Source organism: Camelus ferus, chromosome 26 (assembly GCF_009834535.1).
Source record: "Camelus ferus isolate YT-003-E chromosome 26, BCGSAC_Cfer_1.0, whole genome shotgun sequence".
Taxonomy (NCBI): Eukaryota; Metazoa; Chordata; class Mammalia; order Artiodactyla; family Camelidae; genus Camelus; species Camelus ferus.
Window position 1 is genome coordinate 9,373,932 of NC_045721.1, and position 24,739 is coordinate 9,398,670.

The 24,739-nt window shown below is 39.8% G+C and overlaps 1 protein-coding gene across 2 annotated transcripts in view; it reads left to right on the plus strand.

Annotated features, from left to right (window-relative positions):
• The first annotated feature begins 4,744 nt into the window (after nucleotides 1-4,744).
• GSR (glutathione-disulfide reductase) overlaps nucleotides 4,745-24,739 on the plus strand; it is a 43,320-nt gene continuing 23,325 nt past the window's right edge. Inside the window, exons 1-2 of one of the 2 annotated variants that reach the window (XM_032468786.1) lie at nucleotides 4,745-5,109; nucleotides 18,461-18,487. In XM_032468786.1, the coding sequence (XP_032324677.1) occupies nucleotides 4,813-5,109; nucleotides 18,461-18,487 (324 nt within the window). In that variant the 5' untranslated portion in view covers nucleotides 4,745-4,812. Of the gene's footprint in view, nucleotides 5,110-6,373; nucleotides 6,393-18,460; nucleotides 18,488-24,739 lie in introns of those variants that run through there. The other variant, XM_014567643.2, reaches the window with a different exon arrangement.

Genomic DNA, 24,739 nt, shown 5'->3' on the forward strand with positions numbered 1-24,739 from the left:
ATACAGAGAGATCACATGCATCATTTACCCAATTTACCCCAAGGCAAATTCATGAATAACCATGGTACAGTATCATATACAGGAACTTTATATTGACATAATCTACCAACCTTATTCGGATTTTACCAGGTTTACATACATGCATTTGTGTATTTATTTGTATGCAGTATTATCACGTGTATTAATTCATGTGCCTATGAGTCAAGATACAGAAAGAATAGTCCCATCACAAGAATCTCTGTGGCTACCCTTTTATAGCTACAGTCACCTCACTTTCTATCCTTCACCACCACCAAATCCCAGGCAGCCACTTATCTGTTGTCCATCTCTTTAAATTTGTCATTTCCAGAATATTATGTAAGTAGAATCACACAGCAGTTATTACAATGAAATGCACACATCTTAGCTGTAACATTCCTTGAGTTCCAATATAAGCGTTGTCAAAAGACAGAGACATATTAAAATTTTTAATATTGGCTTTTTAAAAAATTTTTTTTGCAGGGAGGAGGCAATTAGATTTATTTATTTATCTGACTTTTTCATTGGCGGTACTGGGGATTGAACCCAGGGCCTCAGGCATGGAAGACATGTGCTCTACCACTTGAGCTATACCCTCTCCCCTTTAATGCTGGCTTTTGAGATTGGCATTTTTTACTTAGTATAATTCCCTTGGGACTCATATAAGTTGTTATGTGTATCACTACTTATTCCTTTTTATTGCTGGATACTATTCCTTGATGTGAAGGACATCTGCATTGTTTCCAGTATTGGCTATTATGAAAAAAGCTGCTAGGTATGGGAGAGGTTTAGCTCAAGTTGTAGAGCACAGGCCTAGCATGCATGAGGTCCTGGGTTCAATCCCCAATACTGCCTCTAAAAATAAACCTAATTACCTCCCCCCTGCCAAAATAAAATAATTAAATACAATAAAAAATAAAGCTAATTTTAAAAAAAGAAAAGAAAAAAGCTGCTAGGAAAAGAATATGGAGCTTCCTCAAAATAGGTAAGGGAGATTTATAGGTATAAACTTCCAGTTACAAAATAAATGAGTCATGGGATGAAATGTGCAGCATAAAAAAAAGTAGTTACAGAAATAATAACACATACTTAGAATCAGAATATGTATATTGGTGTTACTCCTAAAGCTTTTTATGATCTCCCCCCCACCCCACCCTACCCATCTTGTTTCAAAATACATCAGTAAGACAATTAGAGATCAAAGGGGTGAAAAAGCTTATCAGTGTGTGTGATTTCCCTCTAGAGGTGTCTTCTGAGGTAGTGTCCCATTTTCCAACAAAGCTGACCAAGTATTTCCTTTGGAAAGATTCCTTCCTCTTACTGTAAAATTTGCTTTTTATTAATCTCACATTCCACTATTATTGCTCTCTGTCTCTTCAGTGTTTATTTATTGCCTCAATATTAAACAACAGAATTGTGTAATTGAGTAATTTATGCCTTTCCTCATATTATTTTTATCCTTCTTATAAATGACTGCAATTATTTTCATATCTGCATCATGAGGAGTACATTTCATTGAGCCACCAGGATGTGCAAGCTTCTTTGTGTATCACTATTTCCTGTACGGACTTCTCAGATGGTTTATAGATGTACCATTTCCACTGTCCTTAAAACATAATGGCTCTTGACCTGTAACCTCAAATGAACAGAGTTGTGATATAAATGAGTCACTTCTGAGTCATGAATACATTTCCTACAAATTATACTTTAGAACAAATGCAGAAGGAGAGAGAAGCTACAGTTGTTTTTTTTTTTTAATGAAATAAAAAGTGGTATTCAACATTTTCTCCTACAAAAAAAATCATTAAAAAAAATCCTGGATCTTGTATTTTCACCATAGGACAATATATCTATGATGGTTTCTTTGCAGTAATGGTTAAGAGTCAGGCCTTGAGGATTTGAATCCCAGCTCTGCCATTCATCAGCTGTGTAATCTTACATAAGTTATTTATTCTTTTTGAGCCTCAGTCTCTTCATTTATAAAATGGAGATAACAGTATTTATTTCTTGGGTTGAGGAGGGGATAATGGAAAGTTCTTAGCATTGTGCCTGATAAAGCTCTTAAGCACAGTGCTTAGTTCAATACATATTAGCGACTGGCTTATTTTGACAAATATTTCAGTGTTTTTGTGGAAATCACCTAAGTTTGTCTAGTGTTCAAAAGAAAAATTGAATGATGAAGTTATTAAAATGTAAAATAATTGCTTGGGACTCTACTGTTCCTAATAAATTATGCTAGTTTATAATGTCCACAGCTGAATGATAACTTAAGTTTATTTTCATTCACAGCATTTAATATCATCCTGAAGCTACCTCATATTAACTATGACTAAATTTTTACTTCAACTGACATTTCTTTGAAGAGAAAGCTTAGATACAGTCTAAGTCTTCAAGTGCTGGGGATATAGTTACCCACTCCCCTTCCCACCTATGTCAGAAAAAAAACAAACAATACTTCCATGAACATAAAATATTTTAGTCTTAAATAATACCTTGTGAATGTTTGGTTTCAACATATTGCAAGTTCTTTCAATCAACGTATGAAAGGTTTTTTACTCCGTTAAAACTAGCAGAGAGATAGACCTTTACCTCTTTCCATCTTCTTTATGTTTGATGGCATCATTTTTTCCCATATTTCCTGGTTCAAGATTTGTCACCTTTGACTCTCGTACCCTCCCCCAATCTGTCAATTTCACTTCCTTATGTCTGTCCAATCTGTTCCTTCCTGTATGTTCTCAATGCTGCCATCTATTACCTTTGTCTCCTGCACTGCCAGTTTCACCATTTCCAGGGAAAGTCATCTCTGAGATATCTCCAGCGACTCCTTATGCCTGTGGAGTAATATCTAAACATCTTAGCCTGGTTACTAGCAAGGCTTTTCAGGACTCCCACCCATCTCCCATGACCCTCTTCATGCTGCCTACAGTCCAGCCAATCAGCACTGCTCTGCTTACTACCTCCAGTTACTGCTATCTCGTTCCCTCCACTCAAAGTTATTCTCTTTTTTTGCATTATCTCTTTCCTTTTTGTCAGCCTTCCTACTTGATGCATAAAGAAACTGACTCTCAGAGGGATTAAGTGATTATGGCAGTGCCTGTGGTGGGATATGAAACCAAGTTTCTCTGACTCAGACTCTATTCCTAAATACTTGTATTTCTTAAAAACAAGGATATTCTCTGACTTAATTTACCACAGTACAATTCCCGAACTCAGTAACTTTAACTTCCATATAGTACCATTATATTTTGTACAGGACCTATTCAAATTTCCCCAGTCATCCTTTATAGGAAAATTTCCCCAATCCAGAATCCCATTCAGCATCAAGCCTTGCCCTTTGTCCTCATAATCCTTCAATTTTCTTTAGCCTGGAATAGTTCCTGAGCCTTGCTTTGTTTTCAAGACATAGATAGCCTTTAAAGAGTACAGGCTAGTTATTTGTAACATTTCTCTCAATGTGGCCTTTTCTGAGTGTTACCTTATGATTAGATTCCGGTTGTGAATTTTTAGTAGGAATATGACATTAGTAATAGAAGAAGCCGTGTACTTCTTAACTGCATCACATCACCAGGCACACAATGACAGCTGTGTCATTACTGGCACTATTCAGCTTTGGTCACTTGGATATAAGGTGGTATGTGGCCCACTGTTAAGTTCACCATTTTTCCCGTTGTGATCAATAAGCAATCTGTGGGGACATATTCTGACTGTGTAAATAACCTTTTCCATTTCAAACTTTCAGCCAGTGGTTTTAACATTTACTGATGTTTAAGGATGCAGGGATCACTAGGATAATTGTAAACGGTGATTTGTCTAACTCTGTTGTTTAGTCTACATTACGTGGCAGCCTAGTGAAGGGAGGAACTTTCCCTTCTTTCTTGCTATTTTTCATCAGGAAAAAAAAAAAACTTAAAAAAACTGGATACCATTCTAATTGGAGTGTGGTTGGTTCCCACTCCCGTTCAGCATACTGGGCCTACTTTCTCTGTGACCCAAACTTTTATTCCTCTGCCCACAATGCTCTCAACTTTGTGGGTGAGGGGCGCGGCCATGCAAATTAACTTAACTACTTTGTTGCCCAGATATTCTAAAACACCCCAGTCTCTACAGCTTGGGAGTAAAATGTTTGTGTTTCCACCTCTAGGCCGTCTTCATGCTTCGTCTGTGGATCACAAACATTTCTTCCAAAATCTCTCAAACGAAATGTGCTTACGAATCACCTGAAAGCTGCGGGGGGTGGTGTTCAAGATATGGATTGCTGGGTCCTGCCCCAGAGGTTCGGATTTAGTAGATCTGGGTTAGGGATCAGGTGGTCTGAGGATCAAAGCTTGAGAAACATAACCGTCAAAATGATGGTGGACAAATCTCCCTTTCTCAACAAGTCGGCACCGCTGGCAACTCCCAAGGCGACAGCTCACAAAAGGCTAGGGGAACAAAAGAGGGCGTTCATCCTTCCTCGCCCCACTGGCCTTCAGAAACTTACATCCGGCTGATGCCACGCGGGTGCAGGGACGCAGGTGCAGGGGTGAAGACGGAGGCAGAGATATCCCCGCTGGGACTTGGGGCAAGGCGGGCTGGCTCGTGCGCAGTGGGAGGGGGTGAGGTGACCCCGCTCCTCCGCGCCCACCCACCTCCATCCCGCCGAGCAGCGGGCGGGCAGTCCCACCGCCACCCCGCCCCCGCCCCCGCCGGGTGCTTAGTCACCGTGAGGCTGCGATGGCCCAGCGCCCGCGCGCGCCCCCCCTTCCCCGGGGCCCGCCCCCGGGCCGCACCCCCTCGGCGCGCACTTCCGCGTGCATGGCCCTGCTGGCTCGGACCCTGAGCATTAGTGTGGGGCCCGGCTGGCTGCGGGCGGCGCGCGCCTTCCGCTGCTTCGCACTGCCTCCGGCCCGGCCCGCCCGCGTCCTCTCCCGCGCCATGGCGTGCAGGCAGGAGCCGCAGCCGCCGTGCCCGCCGCCCACCGCCGGCGCCGCGGCCTGCTACGACTACCTGGTGATCGGGGGCGGCTCTGGTGGGCTGGCCAGCGCGCGCCGGGCGGCCGAGCTGGGCGCCAGGGCCGCGGTGGTGGAGAGCCACAAGCTGGGAGGCACTTGCGTGAGTACCCGCTCCCTCCCGGCGCTTCTCCCAGCGCCTCGGTCCCTGCAGCGCCGCGTCCCGCAGCGTGGCTTTCTCCCCGCCTCCCTCTTCAGGAACAGCTTGTGACCTTTCCTAGTGCGATCCGTTTACACCACCCCCCGCCTCCCTAGGAGGATGGGCCTCCAGCTATGCGCTGTGCTTGCCGCTTTCCCACCCGCAGCGGAGTCAGAAACTCAGCGGGTTTAGATGAAAGAAGTGTAAAGGGTCTTTTTTGCGACCCTCAAAACTAAGCCTGCGTTCCAGCGCAGGTGCAGTAACGCTGGCCGGAGGTGGTTCAATCTAACGTAACTTTCCTGCATCCTCACTCCTCAAGGTGGAAGGGTGTTGTATTCCAAGCTTGTTCTCATCACCAGGTCCATGAAGCAAAACTGCATCTGGAGTAAGTGCAGCTGACCTGAGTGTCTGGGGAGAGGGGAAGGGAGGATTGAACCTATTTCCTTGACCTCTTATCCTGGTCCTTTCCCTTCAGTTTCAAGGGCAGAATGACTTACAGCAGTGATTCTCACCCTTGGCTGCACTTAGGAATCACCTGAGGAGTTGAAAAAATTCTGCCTGGGCGCAGCCTCGGCTCTGGGTGGTTCTGAATCGCAGCCAAAGTTGAGAAGCACCGAGTAAAGTCTACGTTGATTAGGATTTACTGTTAAGTGAGTTCTCAGACTTTGTTTTGTCTCGTTTGGGAAGGATTTTAAAACTAGCCCTCTCACTCCCCCCAAAAGAGGGCTGTAAATCCTGCTATTGAGAAACTTCATTTAAAAAGAATAGGTTTTGTTCGTAAGTTATTGGTGTGGCGTTTTCTTTCACAAGACTTGGGTAAGGTGCTGTTAATATTAAAATACTGTATCCAAGAGTAACCTGGGCTTGGGGCTGGATTCTTGAAGTTCTTTCGGGGGCTGGATTCTTGAAGTTCTTTCGGAGACTGATGTTTAAATTACACTAAATTAGAAACTCCTTAAGGGCAGGAATGAGTTCACCTGTTTGCAATCTCTTATTACCTTAAAGCCTTTGCTCAAAAACTGTATGTGAATGAAATTAAAAATGAATAGCTGTGAAAGGGCTGACTCCAGTGTCCAGTGATCAATTTTTAAATTCAAAACGGAAGTGGGAGGGAGGAAAGGGAAAAAAAATCCCTGTTAATTATCAACTTGCACCTTGACACCTTAGTCCAGACAGACTCTTAGGAAAAGTTTGTCTCTGCAGAAAGCAGGGGGAAGGGTGTCACTGAGAAGCCCCCAGGACTACTGGTGAGATCACTTGATAACCCCTCGTGTTCCCCACTCCTACTTTTCTGTTTCCCTCCTTCCCTATGTATGTCATAATCAGCTTGTGGCATCATTGCCTGGTTCCACTGATATGAATCAGTAAGGAGCTGACCAACTGCATTCTTAGGTTCCTGCTAGAAATCTGAATACGTTAACATTTAGAGATCAACTACTTCCTAGAGCGCTCAAAGGACAGCTCATCAGAGTCTGCATGTGCTGCTTCCTTAGAGGGTGTCTGGCCTTACTCATCTCATTCTGCTGCAGCAACTTTTATTTTTTAGTAAGCGTGGATCTCTTGGAGGAAAGCCCCCATTTCATGTGTTTATGACATTCCTTTTGGGTTCTCCTCAAACTGGCTTTCAGTTTGGAATTGCAAGGAAGAGTGTAGTGTGCAGTGAATATCAGAGAAGATAGAACCAATTGATAAGAAATGAGTTTAGGTTTGTTCCAGGGGTCTAGCTATCTGGGTTATCCGCAGGTACGGTAACACACTTCTCATCTGCAGTGATTTCCAAGCCGGAATGGGGAAAATTGAGGCGTTCTGTAGTGTATCTTTTCATTTGTTCTCGTCCTCGTTTCTCTCAGCGCTAATAAATAAATGGACTGAGGCTGCCTGAGAGAAAAGGGTGGATACCAACATTTGTAAGACAAAGGTCCCTTCCCTCAAGGAATTTACAATCTGGTAGGGGAACCAAATATAGACAGTCAACTCCAGAGTTAGGTGGTCTATATTTATTGCCGTAGGTAATAACAGTAGTAGAGGAGAGAAGAGTTGTAATTATCACTTCTGCCTGGGCACAATGGATGGTTTCGTGAAGGAGATAGTATCTTTGTGAACTTGAACTGGATATTGCTTTTTGACGGGGGGGGGGGGGGTCAGGGGCAAAGGCACAGAGGCAGGTATGTTGTGTAATCAGATTTGACCGGAGCAGAGGGTGTCTCCCATGAGAGATGGAAGCTGATGGACAGGTGGTAGTAAAAATGTAGAGTATTTTCTGGAAGCACAGGGAACTGTGGAAGGGTTTTGAGCAGAAGAGTGATACAATAAAGGTGGTTTTGTGGTCAAGGTACTATTGAGAGATGTCCTTTGGGAAAGTCAAGTAGAAATGTCTTTACTATTGACTCTTCAACCAGTTTTTTTTCTTAAATATGTTGATTCTAAAGCGTAGTAAATTTTTTGAGTTGCCATAGATGAATTCACACAGAAGTTTCAAATTAGAGCCTTCTGGTGGCAGTGATATTTCCAGGGAGTGGGATTATGTTTTAATTGTTTTATATTACTTGCTTTTTTATTAATTAATATGCCAGGTATATAGGTACTTTTTTTAGATGCTGGGGTCACAGGAGCAGACAAAACAGATAAAAATCTCTATCCTCAGGGAGCTTACATTGTAGTTGTTACCTGTTAGTTTCTAAATTTTCTGTGCAACGTTTTTTTAACAAATAAAAAAAGAAAAAAGACACGATCTTGTTTTTAGCCTTCCTCCATGGAAGTATAGACTGACACAGTGGTAGAGTTGGAAGTGATTTTGGAGATCTACTAATCCAGTCTAACTACAGTTTTTTTTTGTTTGTTTGTTTTTTTTAATGGGAAGCACTAACATAAGCTTGCTGACTTAATTCTTTTAGAGTAATGACCATTAAAAAAATTCTAATACCACTGTCATTTTTTTATCAAGAACAATTTTTTGATAAAAAGTAGGAAGCTTATAATTTCAAGTAAAGGACAGTTCTTTAAATGGACTGATTTCAGCTCCTTGAAGCACTGCATGGGCCCGTTGCCTTCATTTTGTTCAGTAGGATGAGACTTACACAGGTAGGAATGTAGAAAGCCTTGTTCTAGCTCAGGACCATCATTTACCAAGGAGCAAATTGAGTCTCAGCTAAAATGTGATTGAAAGTAAACAAAACATAGAAGAATCTATGGAGTTAGCCCAGCCATCTGAAACCATGCCTTTGTTGTAATTGTGTGGACTTATTTATGACTTGCTGAGCCTTGTTAAGCATTGTTCTCAACTACAAGGGAGGAACCTTCTCATTCCTGCCTCTTAGAAACCAGACATCATTTACTCTAGAAACACTTGGTTTAGGGTCTACCATATGTGTCTCCACCCAGAGCTCTTGATTTAGTAGATTTGGAAGAAAGCCCCAGCAGGTACATATATGTGAGAGGGGGGAAGATAATTAGGTTTATTTATTTATTTATATATTTATTTATTTAAAATTTTTTTTAATTCTTATTTTTTTATTGAAATTTAGTTGATTTACAATTTCAGTGTACAGTAAAACGATTCAGTTATACACATATGTACATATATTTTTTTTTTCAGATTCTTTTTCATTACAGCTTAATTACAAGAAATTGAATATAGTTCCCTGTGCTATTTATATATTTGTTAATGGAGGTACTGGGGATTGAACCCAGAACTTCGAGCATGCTAAGTATGTGCTATACCACTGAGCTATACCTTCCCCCCTCAGCAGGTATATTTTCAAAGAGCCCCATTCTCATTCTGATGTACATGAACTGGACACAATGCTGTGGGCTTTGTGAGGAGCAGGAATTGTGTGAAGGTTAACCCTGCGGAGGCATTAGAATGACTCTGGTGAACCCTGCACAGTTGTGGGACTCAGATAATGATGAGTTTGGTCCTAGAGTTATTCATTTCCTGATTTCATAATTTCATGTTTCTGAAGTAAATGCCTTCCAAGGGTGTCTGTATGGTGTGGTTGCTTGCCTTGATTATCTGACTCTGCCTCAGTTTTCCTTTTTCTGGATGCTTTTTTTTTTTTTTAACTTCTGTGACACAGTGGAATAGACCACTTCCGAGGAGACAGGTATTTTCAAGATGAGTGACATGTGTTGGTGTACTTGAGAGTTCACTTTTCTCTGATAGAGTGTATCACTTTAAACTGTTAAGCTCATGTATGAGAGAACTTTGCCCTATATGCTGTAGAGAAGGAAAAACTTTTCCTGTACCCTTTTATGTTTAGTGACTGAAGCCTGCGAATTAAATTAACAATGGACAGATTAACAGGGAAAAGGTTTATTTCATGTGCACACAGGAGTGTCACAGAAAAGAAGTGAAAACAAAACAAAAACAAGAAGCAGTCAGGCCTGGGAGCTTAATACCAATTTAACAAAGGGTTTTACATTGTGGAAAAGAGGCTAGACAAAGGAAAGGGAGTTTGGGTTTCTAGGAGCAGTAAATTGTGGGAAGGTGGGTATATGGGAGGAAACTAATGGAAGTTTAGAGTTATTTTAATAAGATTCTTTTTGTGCAGATTCGTCTCTGTTCTGCCTTTCCATCTCAATGATAAGGGTTGTTCTCCTGGTGCAGGAAAAGGGTGGGAGACATCTTCACAAAGGGAAGTTTAAGGTTAGCGTTTAGGCAGAGAGGGGGAGAGAAGAGATCCTCCTGTGTCTGCTGCTGCTTTATTGTCTTCAGCTCAAAATAATCCTTATGCCAAAGTAGCCCATTTTGGGGTGGCGTTTTCTGATCCCCTCAAGTTCAAAGTGAAAGGAGTAGTGTGGGCCAGTACTGCTACTAAACTTCTAACGATTGAACCTAATCCAGAGGCGTGTATAGCTCTAATAACGTGATTCCACTCTTAGTCTTTATTTTTCTAGGTCAGGCGGAAAAATTGTAAGTAGTAGGGCATTAGGTTAGGCATTAAAAATGGGAAACTGAAAGAAATTTTTCCTCTGAAATTCAATTAAAAATAAGTAGTCTTTTCTTGTCTACTGTGTTAAGAAAAATACATGAGAAGAAATTTTTTTTTTCATGAGAAAATTTTTGAATTCAGTTTTTGGAGTCTCCAAAAAGCTAAAAACAGGCATAACACATTTATAGCTCTTTGCAGCTGCTGTGTTTTTTTATGAATCAAAGGTTTGTGGCAACCCTGCATCAAGCAAGTCTATAAGCTCCCTTTTCCAGCAGCATTTGCTTACTTCATGCATCTGTGTCACGTTTTGATAGTTCTTGCAATATTTCAGACTTTTTCATTATTACACTTGTTATGGTTGTCTGTGATCAGTGATCTTTTACTTCTGTGACTTGCTGAAGGCTTAGATGATGGGTTGGCATTTTTTAGCAATAAAGTGTATTTTAGTTGAGGTATGTGCATTGTTTTTTTTAGACACGATGCTATTACACACTTAGTAGACTACAGTATAGTGTAAACGTAACTTTTTTTATGCACAGGGAAACCAAAAACAATTGTGTGACTCTATTGCAGTATTTGCTTTATTTCAGTGGTCTGGAACCAAACCTGCAGCATCTCTGAGGTCTGCCTATGTAATGCTTCTCTCATGATTTGAGTGTAGACTGGAGAGGGAAGCACAGACTGGCCTAAGCCAAGGTGAATAAGAGCCTTCTGGGAGCTTTGTCTCTGTGGTTCAGATCTCTGCCCACGCGGACGTGGGAAGAGTCCGCTTGAGGAAAAAGTTCTTTCTGACTTAACTGTTTTCCTTTGCCCTGGAGCCTGTGGGAGCACGTGTTCAGTGTTCTTGCTGAGTGTACTGATTCTGTGATAAAGAGTAACCCGGTCTTGCAGTTCTTGCCAATGAAAGTTGGGTAGTAAGGGTTGATCACCAGACAGAAGCCTTTTTTTTTTTGGCAACTGAGGTATAATTGACATATAACATTGTATTACCTTCAGGTGTACAACATAATGATTCGATATTCGTATATATTGTGAAATGATCACCACCATAAATGCAGTTGACATCTGTCACCATATGTAGTTACTGTTTTTTCCTTGTGATGAGAACTTTCAAGACCTACCCTCTTAGCAGCTTTCAGGTATATAACACGTGTTATTAACAATGCAGTAAGTTAGATCCCCATGACTTGTTTATTTTATAACTGTTAGTTTGTACCTAGCAGAAGCCTTCTTGATCATTAATGTCACTGTGAACTGTGCTGTACGCACCAGTTGGAAATGCCAGCAGGAGAAACGGGGATTTTAAAAGAGACCTGAGAAACAGGCCACTTGGTAGATTGCTGTTTGTAAGTCAATCTAACTTGGAGGTGGTAGCGTGTACTTTGATATTGTGATATCTGTATCCCTGTTAGGCTGAACATGCTTTGGGGTTTTGGTTTTGGTTTTATTTTTGGGTAAGAATACTTAACATGAAATCTATCATCTTAACAAATTTTTCAGTGTACAGTACAGTGTTGTTGACTGTGGTACAATGTTGTACAGCAGATCTCTAGAGCTTACTCATCCTTCTTACCTGAAATTTGGGGCCAGTTGATTAGTAACTCCCCATCCATTCTCCCCACCCCCATCCCTGGCAACCACCGTTCATTCCGCTCTTTGATTCTATGCATTTGACTATTTTAGATACCTCATCTAAGTAGAATCGTGCAATATTTGTCTTTCTGTGATTGGCTTATTTCACTTATTTTAGTATGATGTTCCAAGATTGAACATGCAGTTTTACATGGACATTTACTAAAAGGAGATAGCAGTTTAAGGAACCCAACTTTAGTTCCTTCAGTATTGACAAGGATCCCTCAAAATCAGAAAATTATCCTAATTTGTTTTGTGGGTTGAGAGTTTCATAAAATGTGGCACACCTAGGTTCATAAGTGCCAAAGAAAGGAGTGCTTGGAAAGGGTGGAGTTAGCTGAAGTAGGCAAATCCTACTGTTGAGATTTGCCTTTTGATTTCCTTTACTGTTGTTTAATCTTTTGCATTAGTCATAGTAACAATATTGCTCTGTCATCTGCCTCAGAGCCCATTAAATCCGCAGGGCCAAAAATAAGAAAGGCTGCCTCTTAATCCCTCAGAGTTGCTGTCTCTTTGTGAGAGGTACCTTGAACAAGTAGCAACAGAGAACTTTTCTGATAGAGTGGAATTGAAGAATTTTATGAAAATACTAATGACCTCCCACATTTGTAAGTGGATTTCAAACAGTCATAATTAATAGCCATTTATTCACTGGGTGTTGCCACATGAGATATTAAGTAGGACGTAGGAGCCCAGATCCTTTTTCTTTTGGCGGGGGGAGCAAGAGATATGGGGCCAGATATCACTCAGTGGGTGTCATGTGGTGGAGAGAACTGACACGCTAGAAGAATTTGTCTCACATGGCTGTGTCTGGGTCCCCCTGAATTCTCCAGAGTAACAAATCTTTTAAGTTTCATCCCTGGGACTGAGAGATTTCACTCTAATTTAAGGTTCTGCTGAGCTGTGTATTGAGCCAAAACAATTTTAGTTCCAACCATTGTTAATACCTTTTGTATCAGTTTATTTTCTTCCCTAAGATTCTGTTTTATGCAGAAATACTTTTTTTTCTTTCTTTATAAAGCTAGAGGCCTCCTAGAATTAGCCTTTATCTGAAATTTGAGGTAAAGACATGAATATTATCTGTTTATATGTGCCAGGGTGTGATCGTGGGATTTATCATATGAAATATATATCTGGTCTTTGTCCTCATTCTTCGCACAGAACTCCTGAAACCCTTGGAATTTCCTAAGTGATGAGTGATAAAAGTGTCTTGATATTCATAAATAACTTTCAACTACACCTGAGTTTATTGTTAATGAGGTGCTTTTGGGGAAGCACTTAAGAATGGGGGCTGATTGGCCAAGGAACCAACATTTTGATTAGAGGGTTGAAACTTCATTCCTAACCCCCACCCCCAACCTTGGGAAGGGGAGGACAAGGGGCTGGAGGTTGAATTATCACCAGTGGCTAGTGAGTTAATCAGTCATGCTTATGTAACGAAGCTGTCATAGAAACCAAAAGGACAGGGTTCAGAGAGCTTCTGGGTTGGTGAACACGGGGAGGTTTGGGGAGAGCGGTGCGGCCAGAAAGGGCATAGAAGCTCCGCACCCCTTCCCACGTACCTTGCCCTGTGCACCTCTTCCATCTGGCTGTTCCTGAGTTACGTTATGTCTTTTTATAATAAACTGGGAATCTAGTAAAGGAAATGTTTCATCACATGTTTCTCTGAGTTCTGTGAGCCACTCTAGCAAATTAATCAAACTAATCAAACCTGAGAAAAGGGAAGGCAGTTGTTGGAACCTTGGATCTGTAACTGGTCCGTTGGAAACACAGCTGACCACCTGGACTTGCACTGGTGACTGAAGTAGGGAATAGGACAGTCTTGTAGGATGGAGGCCTCCATCTGTGGGATCTGATGCTGTCTCCAGGTAGATAGTGTCAGAACTGAGTTAACTGCTTGATTGTGTGGAAAAATAAAACACACATCAGAACTGGTGTCAGACAGAGAAGACAAATTAACACATGACATCACTTATATGTGGAATCTAAAAAAAAAAAAGAGACAAATGAACTTATTTACAAAACAGACTATAAAAACTTACAGTTACCTAAGAGGAAGGGCAGGGGATAAATTAGGAGTTTGGTATTAGCAGATACACACTACTATATATAAAAGAGATAACAAGGTCCTACTGTATAGCATAGGAAACTATTCAATATCTTGTAATAACGTATCATTAAAAAGAATATGTGTTTATGTGTGTGTGACTGAATCGCTGTGCTGTGCACCAGAAGCTAACAAAACATTGTGAATCAGCTATACTTCAAAAATAATATTAACATAATTGAGAACTCATAAAAGAAAAAAAAGAAAAAAAAAAGGAATTGGTGTCAGAATTGTGAAGGGACCTGGGCAAGTGGTGTCCAGACAGCATCTTACTTAGTAACTGTTGGTGTAAAGTTGATGAACGGAGGCAGCTCTTTGTTCTGGTTACCAGTCTGTCCCAAGTCCCTAGAGCAGTGTCTTGTGCCTCCATAGTTGCTGTAAGAATGAATTGATGAGCCAATAGTGTTTTGCTTAGTGAATGATGATTGGTCATTTTCTAAGTGCTCCTTCCTCATACCAGTCCTGAACTAGATTTTAGGCTGCAAAGAAGGAAGATGGATGGAGGAAACCATAGGCAACTCTGTGATGGGGGCAGAAAGGGGGAAGGAAGTTCATTACTTAAGCACAGGTAACATTGTTGACAGGTGAGGTTGTAAATTAACCAGCTCCTCTTTTACCACCAGCACTGGCAATGTGAAGATTTTACTTGTCTGGGCACAATCGAAGGTAAGAGGGCCAGCCCTCGGTAAATGGTGAAGCCCCTGAATTTCACCCCAAGTGTCACCAGACTCCTCACATGTTCTGTCCCTGTTTGGAGGGGCCCCTGTCCTCCCTGTGAGTCAGTGCTGGCAGGCCGACCAGACAGAAGGATTCTGAACACCAGATTGAACGAGGGAGTTCTCAGAGATGAACTGGCAGTTTGCAAAGGGAGGCAGAACTACAGGAATCTCTCTGGCATCGGGTGTCTGTGTTGTTACGGCGTATAGTTGGTGAATGCTCCCTAGAGAATGCAGGCTCTGCAAGGGAATTTGCCAGGTGGAAAGTGTGGTATGCTGCAAGGCTTATCAGCTGCATGCACCCCTGGGAGGTCAGGGCCCTGACTACCCATGACCCTGGTGCCCCAGCCTGGGAGGCAAGCTTTCTTTGCCATCAGTCGATCCGTTTCTGAAAGGGAGCCAGCCACTGGGGGATTTTATCCCCTCTCTTTTCCATATGCTTTTTGTGCACGTGGAGAGCCAGCAGACTGCAGAAATAATTCTGAGGGGTCAGTGACGTCCTCAGATTTACCATGAATTAGAAAATAGGTGTTTTACGTACATTATCTCTCATCTTCTCAAAACCTCTGTAATGTAAGTGTTATCATTCCCATTCTATGGAATGGGAAACTGAGCTCAAAGGGGTTTAGAAACTTACCCATCAACAGCCAGGAAGTGGGAAGATTGGGATTCAAACTCCTGTCTGTCTGACTATGCCTGTGCCATCTCTCAGACAACCTCGCACAACCTGAGCTAGAGAGCGGGAACGAGGGCTGGGCACGGCTGTATGGAGCTCTGCACCCCGGCTTCCCCAGCTTAGTAGGGACCGAATTGTTCTTTTCTTCCCTTCCAAGTCAGAGAGGCACATGACAATCAGTTGTTTTGTGCCAAAGTGTTAGAGGTTTCTAAAACCAGCAGAAACCCCTGCAGGCCTGTCCCTAGGAGCTGCCAAAATAGGAGGAGTTGGATTTCAAAGTTATGGGCTTCCATTCAACTGTAGACCCAGGGCTGAGAGTGTCCTGTGCTGCAATACATATTTTCTGGCCCCCAGAACTCTCCATTTTCTGCCACCGTCTTCTGATTTCTGGCCCAAGACTCCACAGTTTTAGGGAATGTAGTGATTTTGCTGCTGTCTCTTGAGTCAGCACCTTGGATAGGCTGAGAGCCTGTCTCTGGTTCAGACTGTAGGCCCCATGAGAGCAGGGACTGTGTCCACTTAGTGCTTTGCTTTGCATGATGCCTGGTACAAGTGAGTGAGTGCTTAATCAGGACTTCTGAGTGCATGATGGTTACAAGTTTAGAAGTTTTAGAAGCCAAAAAGGCAGACACTTCTAAAAAATAAGCCAAAGTGGGTTATGTACTTGGCACCAGACCTGTGTTCTTTGGGCACCCAGAGAACCAGCCTAGTTCCTTATGGTCATGATCAGCAGAGCTTATAAGCATCTGATATAAATTATGCCTAGAAGGCATTTTTTTCCATATAAAAGAAAAATAGTTATATTCTAGAAAATATTGAAAATAGACAAGCAAGATCAAAGAATCACCCATCTAAATTCTACTACCCAGATAATATCATTTGGGCTTATTTCTTTGTCTAAATGAATTACACAAGTAATGAAAGACATTATAAAAAGTATATAGAGTAAACTATGAAAGTTTTCTCCCTCCCCAGAGATGACTGCTGTTAATAAAATGGAATATTTGCTCAAACTGTTTAAATGCATATGTACATTTGCAAATATATAAATACAGATTGGGATGTGCAGAACAAATTGTTCCTCAGCTTCCTTTTTGTCACTTAATATTCCATCTTAGAACTCTTTCTGTAACAGTATCTAGTATCTACTGTATCCTTTTAAATGGCTGCAGACTATTCCACAGGCTCAATGTACAATAATTTCCCTATAGTAATACTTTCTACTGATGGATAGTTAACTTGTTTCTAGTGATTTACTGTGACAGTGCTGCAGGGAACATCCTTATACAGGTATCTTTGTGCTCTTGAGCATAATATGTGACTTTTTATTACACAGAAATAGTTACTAAACTTAGAATTGCTAAATTCTAATGGTGTATTCCAAATGTTATGTGCTAACATTGGTCAATCTTTTATATTTTATTATTTATATTTTAAAAGATTGTCAATCTTTTATATGTTTACCAATAGATTTAAAATATTTCATTATTTAGATTTCTTTTAATTTTTTAAAATGTTATTTCTATTGAATCTTGCTTTTTTTCAGTTTTATTGCATAATTATTTTTCTATATGATAGCCAACAGTAGGGAAAGGTGTATTTGGATTTAACAATATCTTTGTGCATTTAGCTTTCTGTATCTTCGCTTACTACTTTAGACTAAATGCCTAGGAGTAGTCTTAAGTCATAGTCATTTCTATGAGATCTAAATGTATGTAGGTTTTCTCAAGTTTCTTTACTAATGGTTGATCAACATCATAAATTTCTTACCATCTGTCTTATACTTTTGTGCTTTTTGTAAGTATTCACCAGTATCTAAATACTCAGTCTTTACTCTGTGCCCATAAGCATGAGTGAATGCACTGATTTTTTTTTTAGGGCTATATAGTCGAGAATTTGTTTATTTAAGTATCGTAACTTCATTATAGTGGCCAAGGCACGTCATTAATACCTCCCAGTCAGTATTTATAAGGTTAAAGGGTGTCTGAGGTAGACATTAATTACATGGCAGGTCTCTAGAGCTAAGGAGTCTATAATTTGCCTTTCAAAAGAATGAGATCAATCTAGTTTTCATTCTGCAACCAGTTCCTCTGCTAGGGTACACTGAGACGATACCCTTTAAGTCAAGTTCAAATTTCTTCACCCTGAAGGCAGTTTTAATGTCTTCCTCTTCAAAAAAATGTTTTTAAATTGAATAAGTTTGACATGTAACATTGTGCACGTTTAAGGTGTACACCATGTTACATTTATGATTGTCGTATGATTGCTTATGTAGCGGTGTTTAACATGTTACATAACTATAGTGCAATATTACTGTCTTGGCCCTTCAAGTTTTTCAAGTTAGAAATTTTAGATTGTGTGATCAGAAGGAAATAAGCAGATGTAAGCAAAAAATGTATGTGTGAACATGTACATCACAGTTTGTTCACAAGGGCTGTTGGGAGGAATCTCTAGTCTAAGGGGATGAACAACTGGTTAGTTTCTACATGAAATCTTACAACTGTTTGTGTTTTCCTTTGTGTATGGGCTGCTCGAAGTCTGAGTCAAATTTGTGGTCTATTAACAAGTATATAAGCATGGATATATATATATATATATTCACACACACATATGAGTATATATACTTATAAGTATATACATGGACATACTATGTATATAAATGTATATATAGCATGGATGAACCTTACTGCTTGATCATCATACTCTGACCTTGAACAATAATGTAGTTTTCCACTAGAGATTTTCTCAAATGGGACATTCTGGGTGTTTTACCCAGCATACACCACATTCGGTTTCCCAGAAATCCTCCAGGACATCTGCTCAGATGGTTCAGCTGCCTTTGTTCAGCTGGTTCAGGTGGTGGATCTTCTCACCCGTGTGCTCCTATTTCTCTTCTGCTTTGTCCTTCTGGGCCCTGTGCAAGCTCAGATTTTAGCTACCTCCTGACCTATCCCACCCCTGCAGTGCATGTCCCCTTCCCCCAGAAATGGAATTGTTTTCTCTCTTTCTCCTTACCCCAACCCAGATGCTTTTCTTGAGAAAATGATGATGAGTAAAATTCTCTGCCTCATCACATGAGAAAAATGTTTATATCTTTAACAACTCTATAATAGAAAAAAGGAAATCGCTGTAGATTGTGACTTAGAACTCAAGGAAGTCTCCTAGGTTGATGCTTGGGATTGACTTCTAGCAGTTTTGTTTAATGGTTTGAGTTTATATTATTTAAATATGTCCTTTTTATTTTTTTTCCTAGGTGAATGTCGGATGTGTACCTAAAAAGGTAAAATTTTAATTTCTCCTTCCTTCTACAGTCCTTGGATGTATTTGGTAAATCATGATCAGAATAAAGATGTTTTCAAATGTACCAGTTAAAATTGTTTCTGCAAAAAATTACTGAGAAACCTACTAAAAATGGCTTAAACAATGGGATAATTTTTATTTGTGTTTTTAAATATCATTGATTAAGAAGCCTGGAGGGGAAAAAAAAAGATGCCTGGAGATAGGCGGCTTCTGAGATTGGCTTAACACTTCAGGACATTGAAAGAATCTGGCTTCTCTCCATCTTTCCTTTCTATGTCCTAGATGTGTGATCAACAGTAACCCCCGCCCCCTCATGGCCACAGGATGGCTCCTGGAGCTCCAGGCAGGGTGTCCTCACTGAGCACTGTCCTTGCAGATTGCTTTAGGTTCTCCTGGCCAGAAATCAGCTACCCCTGCAGGGGAAACGGGACAAGTGAGGGGTATTTTCAGCTAGGAATAAGGGGAGGGAGGGACTGCAGGAGAGAGAACCACAGAAATATTAGCTACTGGATATTAATTGCACCATGAGTACAAAAGAAATTCATCCTGGCCATTTGCCTTATGGTTAAATTCTCATAGTGGCTAAGTTCCTGTGGAGGCACAGTGGGGAATAACCAGGAGTGGAATACAGTGTCTGGTCTCAAACATCTGATGGTCTGGAACAGAGACCAACAAAATATCTTTAGTCATGGCATAGAAGAAAAGCACTATCCATCTGCACAGTGTAGCTTTTTCTCAACAGGGAAGTCGAGGAAATAAAAAAGTTTAGACCCAACTCGCAGCCCAAGTGCTGATGTGACCAAGACTAAGCGGGTGATGGTGGCGGACGGTTGGATGCTCCTCCTTGGGTCTGGTTAACTACCTGGCATCCCAGGGGCCTTTGCACAGGGTGGGAAGTTTGCTCAAGCCGTCTGGTCTTTTACCTGCTCCAGTGTGTCTCAGAATCAGTTTTTCCCGGGGAGACTAGAACAGCTTTTCTCCTGGAAAAATGTATCAAGATTGTCGTCGGTTTTTTTGTTTTATTTTGATGGTGGTAGTTGTTTTGAAACAGACATCTATTTCCCTATAAATTATCCATGTTAAACTCGTGTATCATGTGACTTTGGGTCTCTCATGTCCGCTCTTAAGATTGAATTTCTCAAGTTGCTTGAATGACATTCTGAGGACAGACAGTATGTGGATACCTTTGTAGTAGCAGTTTGTTGATAGAGTTGCCATGTCCCCATCTTTGCTGTTCCAGGAATTCAACTTTATATTGGTTCACTCAGGATTGATCAGAAAGACTAGTGAATTGATTACCTGACATCACAAAGAATTGTGTTATAAAGCAATACACTAATTTATTAGAATGAGTGAGGTTTTATCTGGGTCTTAATAATTAGGACTGGTCATCTGCACAAGGATAGTTTTTTCTTAATAGCTGGCAATCCAGATTATTGAATGGAATCTTCTTAAGTATTTCTGTTCAACTCTGTAGCTTCTTGGATTCTCTTTATCTGTGATTTTTGGTGCTAATATCTGTGGTGCAGGTCACATTGAATGAACTCATCTTTTACTTTGGACAAAGATGAAAAAAATGGTATCTCTTATTTCCGAAGCTGCTTCTTACTTTCAGCTGCAAATTTCTTTCCTCATTTGAATGTACTTTCAAAACACGTTATAATCCCAAGTTTACAACCTCTTGATACTGAGGTTACATTTTAAATTGGCAGCTTTTTGGTCTCACATAAGCAGATATCCTAATATCATATCATCAGTGACATACACCTGAGTTTAATTCCAAAAAGGTTTTTGTTTTCTGGTTGTTTTTGTTTTTTGTTTTTGTCTTAGGAAAATTTCTTTTTTCCTGTGGAACATTTTTCTTCAGTTTTTTTCTTTCCTTTTAGTTCTGGATTTTGGAATCTGTTCTACTTGGATACAAGAAATACAAGAAATATATGAATTAGTTATAAGGTAGTTTCATGTAGTTTAAACCAATCATGGGAGTAAATATTGTATTGATTGGTGTGACCTAATTCTTTTAAACTACCATCTGGGGCGAATACTGCTTAGTACCCTGAATTTGTAATATTTTGTTCCTATTATCATTTTTCACTTATTTCTTCTTTTTTGATCACATGTGCTAGACATTTATTTTACATTTTTTTAGGGTTCTACTGATTTCAAAGTACTTTTGCACTCTTTGTTTTTGTCATTCTATGTGTCCTATTTATTGATATTATAATTATATTTGCCAGTGTTTTTTTTTCTTTTTTATTACTTTTGCATTCTTGATGATCAGTCGGTAATTGCCTTTTGTTTTGTAGAGCAGACCTGAAACCTAGAGTAACTGCCCCTCCACGAGGTAGAGCAGAGCAGAGGTGGGGAGGAAGGAACCAGGTGCATGGGCCTGCTACCACCGCATACAGAGACACCCTCTCCAGAGAATGTTTGATGCTATAATATCACACACAGTGTGAGCTGAAGTAAATAAATACAGTACCTCATGATATGTGGTATATGAGGTATAGTGACATTTCTTAAAATAACAATTTATTTGTGGTACTGATACTTCTTTCATGTACATTATTAAAGATAAAGAATCTCGCAGATAAAGTGGTTAATTCTATGTTATAAGAGTATCACCTCAATTAAAATGAACAAATCCAGCAGAGTCATCGATTTATTCAGGTTTAGGCATAAAGAGGGAAAGGTACAGAGAAGGAACCAGAGGCTTATCAAAAATGGAGTCTCAGGCACGTCTGACGAAGAGAAGTGGTGGTTTGTCTGTCATCTGGAGTTCTGGATGCCAATTTCAATTCAGTTATCATGATGACTAGTTGGCATAAAAGGCCCTGACAGATTGTAGGCTGCATTTCACAGGAGATGCAGCCAACCTTTGTCCAGGTGTCTAATTACATACGTCCTTACCAGGACATGTTTGTGGTTACTGAATACATAATGGGAATCCAGTCTCAAAGTTTCTAGTCCTCAGCTTCTTCTAATAGCTTCTTCTAAATCACTTTACTTACTGTAAAGTTACATGTACAATTCCATTTCCTAGAACTAAGCCCAAAAGGCAGGGCTTAAAGAAATTTGAAACTTGAAATGAATGTAAGTAATAATAAATTTTAAGAGGGGCAGGTATAGCTCAATGGTAGAGTGCCTGCTCACCATATATGAGGTCCTGGGTTCAATCCCCAGTACCTCCACCCACACAGAAAAATGAAGGAACAGCAAAGGAAAATGATCAAATTTGAATAAAGTAAAAATTAAAAAAGTAATAATAATAAATTTTAAGAGAACTGTTGGGCACATAATATCCTACTTTTATAGAGTTTATAAACTACGGAATTCAAGAGTAGAAATAATTTCCCCTAGTGTTCCAGAAGCCTCACTATAAAATCTACCTGGTTGTATTTTGGAACGTTCTCTTTTAAAATGTTTTGTTTTTAATTTAAAGGTTAGGTTAATATTTTTATCTACTATTATATAGTTACCTTTCTTTTTTTTTTTAACATTTTTTATTGATTTATAATCATTTTACAATGTTGTGTCAAATTCCAGTGTTCAGCACAATTTTTCAGTTATTCATGGACATATACACACTCATTGTCACATTTTTTTCTCTGTGAGTTATCATAACATTTTGTGTATATTTCCTTGTGCTATACAGTGTAGTCTATTCTACAATTTTGAAATCCCAGTCTATCCCTTCCCACCCTCCACCCCCCTGGTAACCACAAGTCTGTATTCTCTGTGAGTCTATTTCTGTCCTTTATTTACACTTTGTTTTTGTTTGTTTGTTTGTTTTTGTTTTTGTTTTTTAGATTCCACATATGAGCAATCTCATGTGGTATTTTTCTTTCTCTTTCTGGCTTACTTCACTTAGAATGACATTCTCCAGGAGCATCCATGTTGCTGCAAATGGCATTATGTTGTCGGTTTTTATGGCTGAGTAGTATTCCATTGTATAAATATACCACCTCTTCTTTATCCAGTCACCTGTTGATGGACATTTAGGCTGTTTCCATGTTTTGGCTATTGTAAATAGTGCTGCTATGAACATTGGGGTGCAGGTGTCATCCTGAAGTAGATTTCCTTCTGGATACAAGCCCAGGAGTGGGATTACTGGGTCATATGGTAAGTCTATGCCTAGTCTTTTGAGGAATCTCCACACTGTTTTCCATAGTGGCTGCACCAAACTGCATTCCCACCAGCAGTGTAGGAGGGTTCCCCTTTCTCCACAGCCTCTCCAGCATTTGTCATTTGTGGATTTTTGAATGACGGCCATTCTGACTGGTGTGAGGTGATACCTCATTGTAGTTTTGATTTGCATTTCTCTGATAATTAGTGATATTGAGCATTTTTTCATGTGCTTTTTGATCATTTGTATGTCTTCCTTGGAGAATTGCTTGTTTAGGTCTTCTGCCCATTTTTGGATTGGGTTGTTTATTTTTTTCTTATTGAGTCGTATGAGCTGCTTATATATTCTGGAGATCAAGCCTTTGTCGGTTTCACTTGCAAAAATTTTCTCCCATTCCGTAGGTTTTCTTCTTGTTTTATTTCTGGTTTCCTTTGCTGTGCAGAAGCTTGTAAGTTTCATTATGTCCCATTTGTTTATTCTTGCTTTTATTTCTTCTAGGAGAAAATTTTTTAAATGTATGTCAGATAATGTTTTGCCTATGTTTTCCTCTAGGAGGCTTATTGTATCTTGTCTTATGTTTAAGTCTTTAATCCATTTTGAGTTGATTTTTGTATATGGTGTAAGGGAGTGTTCTAGCTTCATTGTTTTACATGCTGCTGTCCAGTTTTCCCAACACTATTTGCTGAAGAGACTGTCTTTATTCCAATGTATATTCTTGCCTCCTTTGTCGAAGATGAGTTGACCAAAAGTTATTCCTTTCTTCTTCCTTTTGTGGTTTGGTAATTTTCCTTTGTATTATCATGGATTTTATTTAATTTTTGTGACTCCTTTGTAAATTTTTGGCTTGTGGTTACCCTTTTTTGTAAATCTATCAACCCATTACTATAACTGTTTTTATTAAACTGATAGTAACATGATCTCAAACCCATCCTACTGTTAAAAAAATTTAAAAAAGAAAGAAAAAAATATTCTATATTTCCCTGCCTCCCTCTCCCACTCTCAGTGATTTGTATGTCTTCTTTTATAATTTCATGTTTACTTTATTTGTAATTCATGAGTTATCACCTTTCCAGTTGTGTGTTTCTCATTTCTGTAGCATCCTGCTGCTTTTCTATTTAGAATAGCCCTTTCACTATTTCTTTTAGCATGGGTTTAGTGTTGCTAAACTCCTGCAGCTTTTTTTTGTCTGTGAAACTCTTTATTTCTCCTTCTATCCTCAAGGATAGCCTTGCTGGATAAAGGATCCTAGGCTGCATCTTTTTTTCATTCAGGGCTTTGAATATATCTTGCCACTCCCTTCTGGCCTGTAGTGTTTGTGTAGAGAAATCAGCTGAGAGCCTTATGGGGGTTCCCTTGTAACTTACTCTTTGCTTTTCTCTTGCTGCCTTTAGAATCATTTCTTTATCCTTGACTCTGGCCATCTTGATTATGATATGTCTTGGTGTGGGTCTATTTGGGTTCTTCCTGTTTGGGACCCTCTGAGCTTCCTGTACTTGGATATCTGATTCCTTCTTTAAGTTTGGGAAGTTTTCAGTCATGATTTCTTCAAAAACCTTTTCAGTCCCCTTTGATCTTTCTTCTCCTTCTGGGACCCCTATTATGCGAAGATTAGGACGCTTTATATTATCCCATAGGTCCCTTATGCTATTTTCATTATTTTTTATTTGCTTCTCTTGTAGTTCTTCTGAATGGGTGCTTTCTATTGCCCTGTCTTCTAGATCACTAATTCGTTCCTCTGCGTTATCTAGTCAGCTTTGCACAGCTATTAGATCATTCCTCTGTCAATGAGTTTACCCATTCTACTTGGCTCTTCTTTCTAGCTTCAATTTCATTTTTGACATATTTTATATCTCTAAACACTATCTCTTTTAATTCCTTCAGCAATTCGATCACTCCTTTTTTGAAATCTTGATCTAGTAGGCTATCGATGTCTATTTCGTTGATGTTTCTTTCAGGGGATTTCTCTTGTTCTTTTAATTGGGAAAGGTTTTTCTGCTTCTTCATCTTGCTCATACCTCTTTGGCACTGTGGTTTATGGAGTATCAGTTGTTTATTTTGGTCCTTAAGGATTTTATCTACCTAATGCCTATTTAGGAATAGAACTTA